The sequence below is a fragment of the Podarcis cretensis genome, assembly GCF_951804945.1.
Source record: "Podarcis cretensis genome assembly, chromosome: 7".
NCBI lineage: Eukaryota > Metazoa > Chordata > Lepidosauria > Squamata > Lacertidae > Podarcis > Podarcis cretensis.
This window is the reverse complement of record NC_137176.1, coordinates 73,831,448-73,845,322: the sequence shown is the minus strand read 5'-3', so window position 1 is coordinate 73,845,322 and position 13,875 is coordinate 73,831,448. Positions and strand designations below refer to the sequence as shown.

Here is a 13,875-nt window from a genome sequence, read left to right as displayed (position 1 = left end):
TTCATACAGTAGACTAGTTTCTTCACTCTGACAGATCCCTCTCTATCCTGAAATACAGACCGGAGGCTGCCCATCTCTGTTTTATAGCAATGGCAGTGTTCCCAGTGTCCCTGTGGTCCCAGGGCCATAAGATTGCTCTCCATTTGAATATAACTCTGAACTGGATTGCAGCTATGGCATTTGCAGATAACAAGCCATCTAGCAGCATGTCTCAGGTGTTTTCTGAAACTGATCCAGCAAGACAATTGGTTAGTGCTGTTCCTTCCGAAATGAATGGAATCTGCACCAACAAATTACTTCACACCTTGGAACATATTCAGCATCTTATTCCTTCTTAGAGTCATAGAGTTGGAAGGGCCCACGAAAGTCATCTAGTCCAACCCCCTGCAATGCACGAATCTTTTTGCCCAGTGTGATGATCAGACCCACAACCCTGAGATTAAGAGTCTCATACCCCACCAACTGAGCTATGTTAATTGTATTTTTTTTAAAAAATGTTTCTTCCCGCTTTTGATTTTTTTTGTTCAATAAATGGCTCAAAGAAAGAAGGAAATACATGGGCCAGTAAGGTAAGATTGTTTAGAACCAGTGAGAGGTGTTCCACCAAGTGGTCCTGCCCAGAAATATGCAGCTGTATTTTGAGCTAGTCAGAGTTTCTGAACAGTCTTCAGAGGCAGCCCCCATGTACATTGAACTTCAGTAATCTAACAAGGTTTACCAAAGCTCTAGTTGGTGTGCAGGCCTCAGATGGTAAAAGGCCCTCATCCTGCCTTGGAAGATGAATTTTGATATTTCTTCTTGTGTGCTTTTGTTTCTTGTTGGGCTTATGTGTTTTAAGCTTGTGTTTGTAAACCACTGTGGACTTTTTTTTGGAGAAGTGGTATACTTCAAATAATAAAGGAAACGAATGCTATAGTCAGCCTATACTTATTGTAGACCTGGTGGAAAAGTAGATCTCGGCTGTTTCAAAATGTCTATATTGTAAAAGCCAAGCTTTTAAAAAAATTCCAGAATAACGTTTGCATCCTTTTCTTGGCTCATCAGTTTTGAGGAAATGTGAAGAAGCTGAAACAGATCCACCCTTAACATTTTGCAAAACTGCAGGCTTGGTTTCCAAATTCCAGTGGGAGAGGCAAGGAAGGATGGCAGTGATTCACCACATCAATCCTTGAGCTACGGTTTCCATCAGACATTTACTCTTCCCTTTCCTTTTCCAGGAAGCGAAGCTGATTTTAGCTCCTCAAGCAGTACAGGCAGCATCTCAGCTCCTGAAGTCCACATGTCTGCTGCTGGAAGCAAGAGGTCATCTTTTCTTCGCAAGTACGCAACAGCATCTTTGCCCAACTCCCAGCCTGTGAAAGTCGCTTCTGTTGAAGATCGGCTTGTTTTGGTTTGGGTGTGGAGGATAGAAGTTGGAGGTGGAGGTTGACCAGGAGCCTTCTCTCAATTCATTTCTGTCTCCTCATGTTGTTGCAAATGTGTTTTGTGGTACAAACCAGAATCTGACATCTAGGTGAGGGCTGATATCTAATGCAGAGATATTGCTTCCAGGGGTGCCCAAACTTTTTTCAAAGGGGGCCAGATTTGATGAAATGAACATGCGTGAGGGCCAACCAAAGTTGTTGAGCTTTTTTTTAGGATTTTACCCCAGGAGATAGACTGCTACAGGGGCTGGATTAGGCCCCCAAAATGGACTTTGGACATGCTTAATACCATTGTGTCTAAGCATTACATGGCAAGGCTACAAACAAGATAAAATCTGTTTACATCAATCAATAAAATGTGGGGGTTCAACACCTGTTGAATGTTGCTCAGCTGCAGAGAACTGGCTAAAGGACAGGGATGAGGAGCAAAGATACCTCTAAATTTAATGGCAAATCATAAAAGGCAGAAGTCATTTAAAAACATCAGTGGAACTTAGCATCATATTTGGTTGGATAGAATTGTTTTCTGCTTCTGTCTAAAAGACAACAAGGAGGCAGCCAGGCAAATCTCTACATGAGGGATAGGAAACTATCTAGGTGTTGTGGAACTTTAACTCTAGAGTTATGAGCTCCAGCCAGAATGGGCCAATGGTCGGGAATGATGGGAGTTAGAGGATTCCAGGTTCCCCATACCTGATCTCAATGTTTTAAGTATGCCACAAAAGAGGCTGTTCCTCAGTATTCAACACATTCCATTTTGCAAGCCAGCAAAGCAGATAAAAAACACACAATTAGGATTCAAAATTGGGGAAGCAGCGGGACGTATAGTCCCTTAACTGTACCCTGTCAAAGCAATTAACCTTCATCCTCTCTGGTCAGCACACATTTTTGGCAGTAATGTTTTGCCAGTGCAGCATGGGCTTTGCAGTCAGTTGAAAAGTTGTGACACTGGTGTAATACCTCTGTTGTTGCATACTAAAGGCTACGGGAGCCTCTGATGATTGGCTGAACTTGCCTTGTGTCACAGAGCAGGGAGAAGAGACTCTGGCAGAGTCAGAGGGTCAGGCCATCTGGAAAGGGATAGAGGAGGACTAGGAGAGCAAAGAAGTAAGGTCCCAGGGATGCAAAGGCCCCGGATGGCATTGGAGGAGGGAGTTCAAACTTAAACGAGAAGATAAAAGATTTGGAAAAACAGTAGCAACAGAGTGGATGAGCACTGCAGTTTCTTTTGCAGCAGTACTGCTTTATGGCAGACTTCACTTAGGGCAATTTACTACATTCTGCAGTGCGCAGCCTCCATGTGTGTATCATGAGATCATGATCTAGTATGTAGGGTTGGGTGAGATCTGATTTTCAACTTTGTGATATATCACCAGTGGCGCTGTGGGTTAAAGCCTCAGCGCCTAGGGCTTGCCGATCGAAAGGTCGGTGGTTCGAATCCCTGCGGCGGGGTGCGCTCCCGCTGCTCGGTCCCAGCACCTGCCAACCTAGCAGTTCGAAAGCACCTTCGGGTGCAAGTAGATAAATAGGGACCGCTTACCAGCGGGAAGGTAAACGGCGTTTCCGTGTGCGGCTCTGGCTCTGGCTCTGGCCAGAGCAGCGATGTCACGCTGGCCACGTGACCCGGAAGTGTCTCCGGACAGCGCTGGCCCCTGGCCTCTTAAGTGAGATGGGCGCACAACCCCAGAGTCTGTCAAGACTGGCCCGTACGGGCAGGGGTACCTTTACCTTTACCTTTACCTTAAACATTGCAATATACTGATATATTACGATGTCTATAATAAGGATGGAGCAATGTAGAGGCATTGGCTGGCTGCAGTTTTTCCCCCACATTGTGATTTTTGCATAGCACATTCACAATATATTGTCAAGTCAAAAATGGTGAAACCAATATCATGATATGGACTTGAAACTGATTTTAGATGATATATCACCCAGCCCTAACACACATCATGATTCGCAATATATTGCCAGGTCAAAAACTATGAAACTGATATCATATGAACTTCCAACCAGTTTTGGACAATATATCAATACAACTAGCAACTAACTCTTTCTTAAAAGCATGTACGTATGGTTTGTTTTTATATATACCCCCACTATGGCAAAGTTGTGCAGAATATGACTTTTTCTAGTTCATTACAGAACATTCTATAATTAATAAATCATTCCTGGTTAATCACAGGAGCTCCTGAGAACAATTTGCTCTGCCCTGGCAATGCAACGAACATCATCTCTCCCATATGCTCAAAACATACAAGCTGCTATCCTTGCTTACAGCTATGAAAACAAGCCCCACCAAGTCTTGGGCTTCCACATTTCTAGGGATGCCATATTTCAAAAAGTAAAAACCAGGACACCTCGAAAGTCATTGAGCATTTTTTTTACAAAAATGCAAAAAAAAAAACCACCCCAAAAAACTCAATTTTTCGGTTGACTTGCCTAAGATCCACCTGGAATGTGGTTCACCTTGACTATGGTTAGTTGAAACAAGTGGACTTCATAAACTGTGGTCTGAAGTTGGCTCATTTCCACTAACTATAGTTAGGATTATTCATGGGCCAGAGTTTGGATGCTGCTGCAAGCTGCAATTAATTTAAAATCAAAGTGAAACTCCCTTGAGGCTCGCTGAGGGTTTATTTATTTTTTAACTTGAAAAGCAACTTTGGGAAGCTGTGATTTTGAGTGTGGGTTGGCAAATGTTCCATCCTTTTTCCACTGGCCATTTACCCCACTCAGAATCAACCCCTGCTATCCTCCTTCCTCCTGCAGGTTTCTAGCTCCATAATTTAAATATACCTGGAACTATGTGGGAGGGAGACAGCTTGTGGGGGACATTTTGCAAAGAAGAGCATTGCCCTGAACTCTTCAGAGGAGAGGCAGGATAAAAATGCCATAAACTAGCAAAGCTTAATACCTGGAAAATGCCCCTCTTTTAGACAATAAAATAAAGTAAAATCCACTTTCCCCTCCTTCTAACAAAATTCTCCACTGAAAGAAGCTTGATACCATAATGAAACAAATTTGCTGGAACTGGGAACTGGATTAACTTGAGTCGCACAAGTAACTTGGTCACCTTCATGCAGTTTCTCCTAAAAGAATTGCACCCTAGGATATTTGAGTTAAAGCTATTTATAATGATCTTTTAAAAAAGAAAAAGGAAAAAAAAGTTATTTGAGCAAGGAAGTGAAGAGGGGGAAACCACAGAGCCAAGCCTTAAAATCCCCTCGCTCAAGCTCCATAAAATATCCTTTTCAAATACATCCTTTGAGCCAACAAGGCAAATTACGCTTGCCAAAAATATCTCTGCTGCGCCATGTGTGCAAAATGCAAACAGGTTTTTTTTCTTCCTCTTTTACTGTTTTCCTCCACTTGCCACATTTTTAGAGTCTTTAAATATATATATATACTATTTGTTTTTGGTTCCTGTGCAAGGGCAAGGTGCAGTTGTGAGAGATTTGCTCAGCGTATCAATCCAGTACAGCTGTCTAGCGTCCACGACAGCTTTCCATTGTGTCCACATAGGCAAATCAGAGTGGAGCTAACCCAACCACAACCTTGGGATGCTGCCTTGCTGCAGCACAACTCATTCCGCCATCTGGTCTGTATAAAGTGTTCCATGCAAAGAGAGAAGGAAAACCAGAGCTTTCTGCCTCGTGATTTGTGGTGTATCTCCTGCGCTTCCTCTGACTTTCCCCCCTTCTGCTCTCAGCTGTTGCCGTCTTTGATCTTTTTAAAAGAAACGGTTTTGGGGTTGTTTGTTTGTTTTACGTCCAGTAGGAGGTGAACAACAGGTTTGACAGAGCCTGCTTTAGAGACTTCCCGTGCTGCTAATTTCCATTTATACTATTAACCTAATTTGTATTCCCCCTCCCCCCCCACACACATTGGGTAGATCCCATGTCAGCAGATGCAGTGGTGAAGATCCTTTGAATTTTGCTATCTCTCTTAAATAATAATAAAAAAGGAATGAAAAGTTCTTAGAAAGTAAAACAATAAACATGGCTTTTACACTATGTTCTCCTAGAAAGTGAGGTTTTCAGACGCTATGCCCTCTTATTTTCCAGCTTCATTTTGCAATATTTACAATGTGTAGATAGAAAAGTTGTTGTTTTAAAAAGCATTTAAATTAGGGTGATGCATATAGGAAGATAAATATCTAAACAGGGTAAATAGGTTTGGGACAGTAGCAATTTTACAACATCATGGTAAAAGCCTGAAGATGAAAAGTAAAGTCAAATATATCTAAGACATCTATTTTCTCTTTCTTTAGCCTTTGAATTACTTCCATGGACAGTAATAATACTTTTATTTCTCTAGCAGTAGATTTATTGAACTTGTCTCCTGAGTTTCCTGGTGACAACTATAGCAATTGCAGGTCTTTATAGGACTAAAACTAGTTAAGAGGCAGCTAAAGGCTGCTTTAATCAGAGGTGTTAAATTCAGATTGACTGAATCTATCATAATGAGCCCTTTGCCTGAAATTTACTGTGCCATCCTATATATGTCTACTCAGACATAAGCCCAGTGGAGTTCAGTGGAGCTTACTCCAAAGTAGGTGTGCATGGGATTGCAGTTGTAATTACGGTTTGACATCAATACAGCGATGATCACATCTCCAGTGGCTATTGCATCATGGGAGAGCGTGCATGTGCATATATCTATTTTTAGTAACCGTGCACTATTAGTATATAATACATATTAGAGCTACCACCCAGTTAAAGAAATCTGAAGCTGATTCATTGCGTGAGGTTTAGCCGGTCAATCAGGTGATTAAATCTGCATAGGTTTGCAAATGGATAAAAACAATAGCTGTGAAGAAAGGAGCATTCTAGTCATTGCTGTTAGGTTGGATGCTTCAAATGTTGTTGGACTCTCATAATCACCAGCCAGCATGGCCAGTAGTCAGGGATAGTGGGAGCTTGAGTTCTACAACATCTGGAGCCATAAAGGTTCTCCACCTCTGTTTTGGAAGATGCTCGTGTGCCCCAGAAATCACTGCCTTTAAATGAACTCTTTGAAAGTGGTGACAACTACAGCTGTACCTTGGGTTACAGATGCTTCAGGTTACAGATGCTTCAGGTTACAGATTCCACTAATCCAGAAATAGTACCTCGGGTTAAGAACTTTGCTTCTGGATGAGAACAGAAATCGTGCAGCAGCACAGCAGCAGCGGGAGGCCCCATTACCTAAAGTAGTACCTCAGGTTAAGAACAGTTTCAGGTTAAGAACAGACCTCCAGAATGAATTAAGTTCTTAACCCGAGGTACCACTGTACATGCAATTTTAATTATTTTTATTTTATTTTTTTAAAAGCAACATTTAAAAAATGGATGCCCTGCCCAATTAATTTGGGATACCTTTCTCCACCAATCAAGAGGCTTTTAAACAGATTAATGCAACTGACTGATTGTAACTCTGATGTATATTTCCCTCGTGCCCTATAACACATTGTTTTTGCTGTCTACTCCAGCCGGGGTCCCCACGGACGGAATAACGGAGCCGTGTCCTACAAGTCTGGATCTAGCCCTCCTACCACGCCCCGCGAAAAGGATTTCTTGTCAATGCTGTGCAAAAATCAGTTGAGTCCCATTAGCACCCACCCGAATTATGAGGCTTCTTCGGCCAGCAGCAGCAATTCAGGCTCATACAAGGGAAGTGATAACAGCCCCATTTTGAGGCAAGTGAGCTTCTCGCAGCTTTTTCCTCTCTCTGTCCTGCCAATCACCTAAGCCCCCCTCTGTTCTCAGCTGTCAACGGAATCTCCAATTGTAACTGAAGATTTTCTTCGTTACATGGTACATCAGGCTCATAAATTCTCTAGGCGTTTCAGTGACATCCTTTAGGCATTTGAACAGGTGTGGTGGCAGTGACGACACCATCAGCGCACCCGCCAAACCAATTAATTTCCCTCCGAGGGAAGAAGCTTAGCAAAAGGCTGCGTATTCCTTGCTAACTCGATAGTCTACAATAACGTTTCTTCTATACAACCCTGTTGTGGGATAGTATAGAATTTAACCCTGCTTGCCATTGCCTTGACCTGCAGCTGCTGCAAAAAGAGCCTCTGGTGTTGTTGCATCGTGTGGTGTCCTTTGATGTGTGACCCTCCTGACCTTTGTGTGGCCACTTCTTCACTTGATGTCTTTACTAGAGGCAAATGGGTGTTGCTTGCTATCTGCTCCATCTAGAGCACTTAAGTATGCTCCAGGAAATACGATGTCCAGGAAGGGCATAGCTCAGTGGTGGAATGCCTGTTTTGCATGCACTAGGTCTCATATTTGATCCCTGGCAGCTCCAGGAAGGGCCTGGAATGTGCCCTGCCTAGAGAGCTTCTGCCAGTCATTTGTCACTCCCCCACCACTGAACCTCACTCAAGACAAGTGCCAGCTCATCCTCCTCCCTGAGCCCACTGGTGAGGGGAATAGAGACATTCTGGGATCAAAGCAGAAGCCAGGATGGCTTTCGCAGTTCTGAAACTGTGCATAGAAAATAGGGACACTAGAAGAGTATGAGCTGGATGGACCAATGGTCTAACCAAGCATATGGCAGCTCCTGTGTACCTAATGTGAGGGTCGCAGCCATGGATACAGTTCTCCTTGTGCCATTGGCCAATCAAACTCCCAAGGTCCTTCTGGGTTAAAACAAAAGGCATCATTTGCTCACCTGGCAGCGCATGTGCTGCTCACCAAGCGTGCAAATGTTTTCACTCCTTCTTTCATGACAGTGAGCAACCAGAAGACTGTACTATGGTTTCCACGTTGGTGTATAACTACATTGTTGACATGCAATGGTGCGGTGGTGAATTCTGAAGTGCAGGCCCTCTTCCTGACAACCCCCAGAGCTATGCCCCCAGAGCCACTCCTTCTGAGACCTGGCAACAAAAATAAAGTTTTGACCAATGCAGGCGTTATGGCTTCAATACGAAGCCATTTCCCCTCAGCGGCTGCTCTTGGCTTTGCTGAACATCCAGGCTGATTAAGAGTTCGGGGTGGGGGGAGTCAGAAGCTTGCTCTTTATATCTGGTGATAATAAAGGGACTTGAGAGTTTTTCAAAATAAAAGCAGACCTCGGCTATGCATGCTTAGCATGATGGGCAGGTTTCTCTCTGAGAAAAGCCTATTTGTCTGGCCTGCAGAGGACTGGCAAATAGCAATTGCTATCATTTAACACTGGCAAATATCAATTACTATCATTTAACACATGTGCCTTTCCTTCTCTCCGCCCCACCCCCCAGCTGATCTATGAAATAAGTGCTGGTGGTGCTTTGTCCTGGCCTGTCCCTACTTCACTACACCACAGGTTACATTACAGGTGGGGAGTCAGTCTGGGTACTGCAGTTGCAGGCAGCGATGTAGGGAGCCTGCTGGAAGATGCTCCAGGGAAAATGCAGAAAAGCAGCCCACTTTATTGGAAAACACTTAGCAGAATTAACTACATCTCTAGAAGGTGCTGAAAACTAATTAGCACATGCATGCCAACAGGTTCTCACCCCCCCCCCCAAAAGCGTCATAGTTGTGGATTCTTCCTGATATTTCTGAAATCATTTGTAGAAATCATTTGCTTTGTCGTTTACTTACTGGAATGGTGGATGAGACAATGTCTGCCTGCGATACAGGCAGCCAGAAAAAGGTGCATTCTGTCAACAGTCTGCCTCCAGTGTCAGACTGGTGGTTGACTCAATTACTATCATTTAACACATGTGCCTTTCCTTCTTCCCCACCCTCCTAGCCATATGTTTAAAAGTGGAGTTTTAAACCCTAGTTAAACATGCAGTCAGGGGGAGGGAGAGGAAATGTGGGTCCCCTTTTCTCCCCCCCCCCCCCGATCCATATGCTTAATCCTTGGGCTTTATATCCTGATGAAATATATGGTCCGAGGCAGGGAGATAGACGCAGACTGCCTGCATGTCTCAATCTCCCCTCTCTTCTCACTGCCAGACTGTCCCTTGCTTTGAGAGCCCTGAATCGTTCTGATGGACTTGATCTGTTCCAAGTAGATCTGGGGCCGCCTCAGTCCTATGCACACGAATCCCAGGTTAACCAGGATTGTCCCAATTTGGTTTGGGATCCAGTACAGAGGCCTTACTAGGGCCTTTTAGGTAGGAGGGCCTTTTTGGTGATGGCACCCATATCGTGGATGTTGCCCACTAGGTGTTGGACTGCAGCCCCCATCATCCCTGAACATTGGGATTAACCTTGAATTTTCAGAACCTTAAACCTGGCCCAGTAACACATGGGAAGCTGTAAGCAGCTGAAATATTTGTTGATGGCATCTGTCCCCATCAACAGTTTAGCCTCAGCAATTTGCACAACTGGCGCTTCCAAGGGTAGTCTCCCACATGTCATGATGTAGCACTGTTTATTATGAGTTAGTTTATACTTTTATATTCCACCTTTCCTCAATAAGCCCAAGGTGGCCAACATCAGACATAAGCAACCTTTAAAAAACAACTTGACCACACCAATAAATAGTGACATCATCATTATCATCATTATTAAGTTCGTTGTTGTTTATTATAACCTCACTTCACCGTAAGGTCCCAGGGTGGGTTGAATATTAAAACACAAAATTAAAAGCAGTTTAAAACAACTTGCAATCACAAAAATACAATAGAGGAGCCATACCACATTATGAAAAAAAAGATTTTAAAATACATCCATCATCAGTAATGACAATTATTTAACCTCAGCAATTTAAAACAGCTTCAAAAAGGGAACAACCGTTTCAGTGCAACTTACTCCCAGGTAAGTCTGTATAGAATTGCAACCTAAATCACCGGTTCTTGCCTTAAGCAGAATGTAAACCTAAAATTTGCAGGCACAACAACATTTTTCTGTTGTAGGCGGCCGGCAAGATACACCTCTTGTGGAGAGAACCACGGCATCAAACCACCTAGCCCAGAGCAGTATCTGACCCCTCTGCAGCAAAAGGAGGTTACAGTGAGGCACCTGAAAACAAAACTGAAGGAATCTGAGAGCAGACTGCAAGAAAGGTAAGAGTTTCTACTAATAGGGCCTTTTCAGTGATGGCACCCTGATTTCAGATGCCCTTCCCAGTGAAGCTCACTTAACTTGTACATTAAGCGGCTTTAGTGCTGGGGTAGCCAACATGGTTCCCTGCAGATACTGTTGGACTACAACTCTTATTATTCCTGACAATGAGGAATCCGTCACATTGGCTACCCTGGGTGAATGCATGGATGGCCTTCAAAACATTGCTCCCATCTTCCTGGATCATTGGCCATGCTGGCTGGGGGCTGATGCAAGACGGATTTTACTCCCTCCAATCTGCCCCAGAGACTTGGAGAAACCCTCCAGAACTGATTTGAAGGAAGGGGGCAGGAGATTGTGGGGGTTGGAATTGAAGGGGACTTTCATTCACACCACATTGGGTTTCATCCATAACGTTCTTGCTTAAACATGAGGACAATCAATGGCCCAAGAAACAGTTTATATCATGGGTAGGCAAACTAAGGCCCAGGGGCCGGATCCAGCCCAATTGTCTTCTAAATCCAGCCCGCAGACGGTCCGGGAATCAGCGTGTTTTTACATAAAAGAATGTGTTCTTTTATTTAAAATGTATCTCTGGGTTATTTGTGGGGCGTAGGAATTCAAAATATAGCCCAGCCCCCCACAAGGTCTGAGGGAAAGTGGACCGGCCCCCTGCTGAAAAGGTTTGCTGACCCCTGGTTTATATAATAGTTTTGTTGTTATAAAAGCCAATTTCTTGATATATGGGTATCTCTTTACTCTACCACAGGAGTAGGTAACATGGTGTGCTCTCACCATGATTGTCAGAGATGATGGGACTTGTAGTCCAACAGTATCCAGAGGAGTTAACCATGTCTATGAGCTGACCATGTCTGATTCAAGCAGAAAATGTCTACCTTCCTTCATGCATCTTGTTCACCATATCTTTTCCCTCCTAGCTTGGTAACCTCAAAAGGGCAGGTTCTCCTCACAGGAAATGATGCCTTGTTTTGTTTTGCCCTCCATTCAGAGAAACAGAAATCAAGGAACTCAAATCTCAACTTGCCCGCATGAGGGAAGACTGGATAGAAGAAGAGTGTCATCGGGTGGAAGCCCAGCTTGCCTTGAAGGAAGCAAGGAAGGAGATCAAACAACTCAAGCAGGTTATCGAAACCATGAAGAACAGCTTGGCTGAGAAAGACAAAGGGATTCAGAAGTATTTTGTGGACATCAACATCCAGAACAAGAAGCTGGAGACCTTGCTCCAGAGCATGGAAATGGCACAGAACGGCTCTTGTCACGAGGATCACAGCCTAGATTATGTGTGTGGGTCACCTGATAAGTCTTTGACTCCGAGTGCGGCCTACTCCAAAATGGCTGACAGCATGCTCATGGAAGACCACTCTGTGGAGGATATGGCAGATAGCGGCGTATTGCTTAGTGACGACGTGGCCAATGGCAACGATGTATTTGAAGAGACAGCAATGGACGCCACACTCGAACTCTTTACACCTTCCCCCTTAAACCATTTGGATCTCGTTAAAAACCTCACAAACGCCAAAGAAGAAGATGACAGCCACAGCCATAGTTTGGCAATGGAGCAGGCAGTTCAGGCTGATGTGTTGCTGTACAGCTCAAGCATGGAGCAGCTGATTCAGAACATATTCAAGGCGCACGAGGGACGCCCCATCAGCCCTTCTTCAGCTTCGAAAGAATCCGATGGATCTGGTCTCGAAAGCATCACAGACTTGCTCGTGGACTTGACTCCATGCGATCCGAATTCCGCTATCCTTTTATCCCCGCTGGAGTCGGCACACGATGCTGTGGATTCTAGGTATTACGAAAACAGAGTCATGAAGGAACTGGACTTCACAGACTATCACACCGAAGGCTTTGGGAATGTCACGAAGTTGTCTGAGAGGAGCGTTGTGAAAAGATACTGGAGCAGCAGCTTCTTTGTCGATGCTTTGGCCGTAGCCGCTCCCATCCTGCCAACGGTAATGTGGATGTTCAGTACGCAGCGAGGAGGGACTAACCCTGTCTACAATTTCGGAGCATTGCTTCGAGGATGCTGCTTGGTTGCCTTGAATTCTCTCCGCCACGTACCCGTCAGCGTCCGACCCTAGAGGGAATTCTCCTGTACAGTTGTGCCAAGAGGCTGAGTTCTGGTGGGTGTGGTTCTGGTTGCGTGAATATAATGTTGGGTTCTGTCCGTCCTGCTCCTAAATGTTTGATTTGCACTATATTTAGTTCAGAACATGTTCATTGTTTGAAACTGAAGAAGAAGAAGAAGAAGGTGGCACGGAGACTTTCTGCCGCTAAATGTAAACGCAAGTGCATTTTTATTTTTTAAAAGAAGCATGCTAAGCACTTCTCGTTCTGTCGTCGGATGTGTGGATTGTGATACCAAATTGTTTTCAGATGGGAGGGGAAAGTACACTCTTACAAAGGCAGCTTACATAAGCCTCGCATGTATTGTCTGTCTGTGCTTCTTCGTGGTGCTTTAATTATGTAATCGCCCCCTGCATTCCACTGATCCTGTGTACAAGGGGACCGTAAACCAAAAATTAAAAAGAGAGGGGGAAATGTTATTGCAGATGGGTGGGTGGGTGGGGAGTCTTGAATCTTGTTATTAACCATGTTTATAAATATGATTGTGAATATATTTTATGAAGTCTGTTCAAAGTCTTAAATGAAGTCTTACTCGGAACGTACTGTTGTCACACAAGTGTATGAAGGAATATTTTAAATGTATGTGTACTAACTTATTTTTTTCTCTTGTTAAATAATCTTTTAAGGAAAAAGAAGAAGAATGCTTTATAATCACAAGCTATAAGTAAAGCATGTTGAAACTGAACTGGTGTCTTTGATTTAGCTGAGCATGGATCACTGCAAGAGATCTGGGTGCTTGCCTCAGTTAGAAAACAAGTAGGGATTACACAGTGTGTAGCCAGGGGCTGAGGGCCACAAGATGTGGTTGGACTACAATTCCCAGCAGCACCGGCTGCCATGCTCAGTGGAAGATATGGTAACCTTAGGTCCTCCCACTGTTGGTTTGTGTCATGAAATTTATACACCACTTGAATGCGGGGGGGGGGGGTACCCTCAAGAAGATAAAACAAGAAAACCAAGAAAAATGTACAACTGTACTTTAAAACATGCAAAAGTAAAAATACTAAAACAGATTAAAATTATCTCAACTTCCTAAGCATCTGGGTAGGCTTGTCTAAAGAAGTTGGTTTTTAGCAGGTGCCGGAAAGAGCAGTGATCTCAATAGTCAGGGTGCAACACTAAACAATCAGGTTCTTACAAATGCAAAACGGGCATTACATGCCACCTGTAGTAGTCTCAATTTGGCTGATTGAAGCAGTCAAGTGGGCACACGTTGGGTAAGGTATTGTAGGTAAACTGGTCCCAAGTTGTTACGGGCTTTAAATATTAATAGTAACCTCCTGAACACGGCCTCTTGTGATTCATATATT

The 13,875-nt window shown here is 43.9% G+C and overlaps 1 protein-coding gene across 4 annotated transcripts in view; it reads left to right on the top strand.

Annotated features, from left to right (window-relative positions):
• SYBU (syntabulin) overlaps positions 1–13,250 on the top strand; it is a 42,768-nt gene extending 29,518 nt beyond the window's left edge. For 2 of the 4 annotated variants that reach the window (XM_079984325.1, XM_079984327.1), the window contains 4 exons: positions 1,218–1,320; positions 6,898–7,104; positions 10,267–10,416; positions 11,424–13,250. In XM_079984325.1, the coding sequence (XP_079840451.1) occupies positions 1,218–1,320; positions 6,898–7,104; positions 10,267–10,416; positions 11,424–12,519 (1,556 nt within the window). In that variant the 3' untranslated portion in view covers positions 12,520–13,250. The remainder of the gene's footprint in view (positions 1–1,217; positions 1,321–6,897; positions 7,105–10,266; positions 10,417–11,423) is intronic. The other 2 variants (XM_079984326.1, XM_079984328.1) reach the window with 2 other exon arrangements.
• The last annotated feature ends 625 nt before the right edge of the window (positions 13,251–13,875 follow it).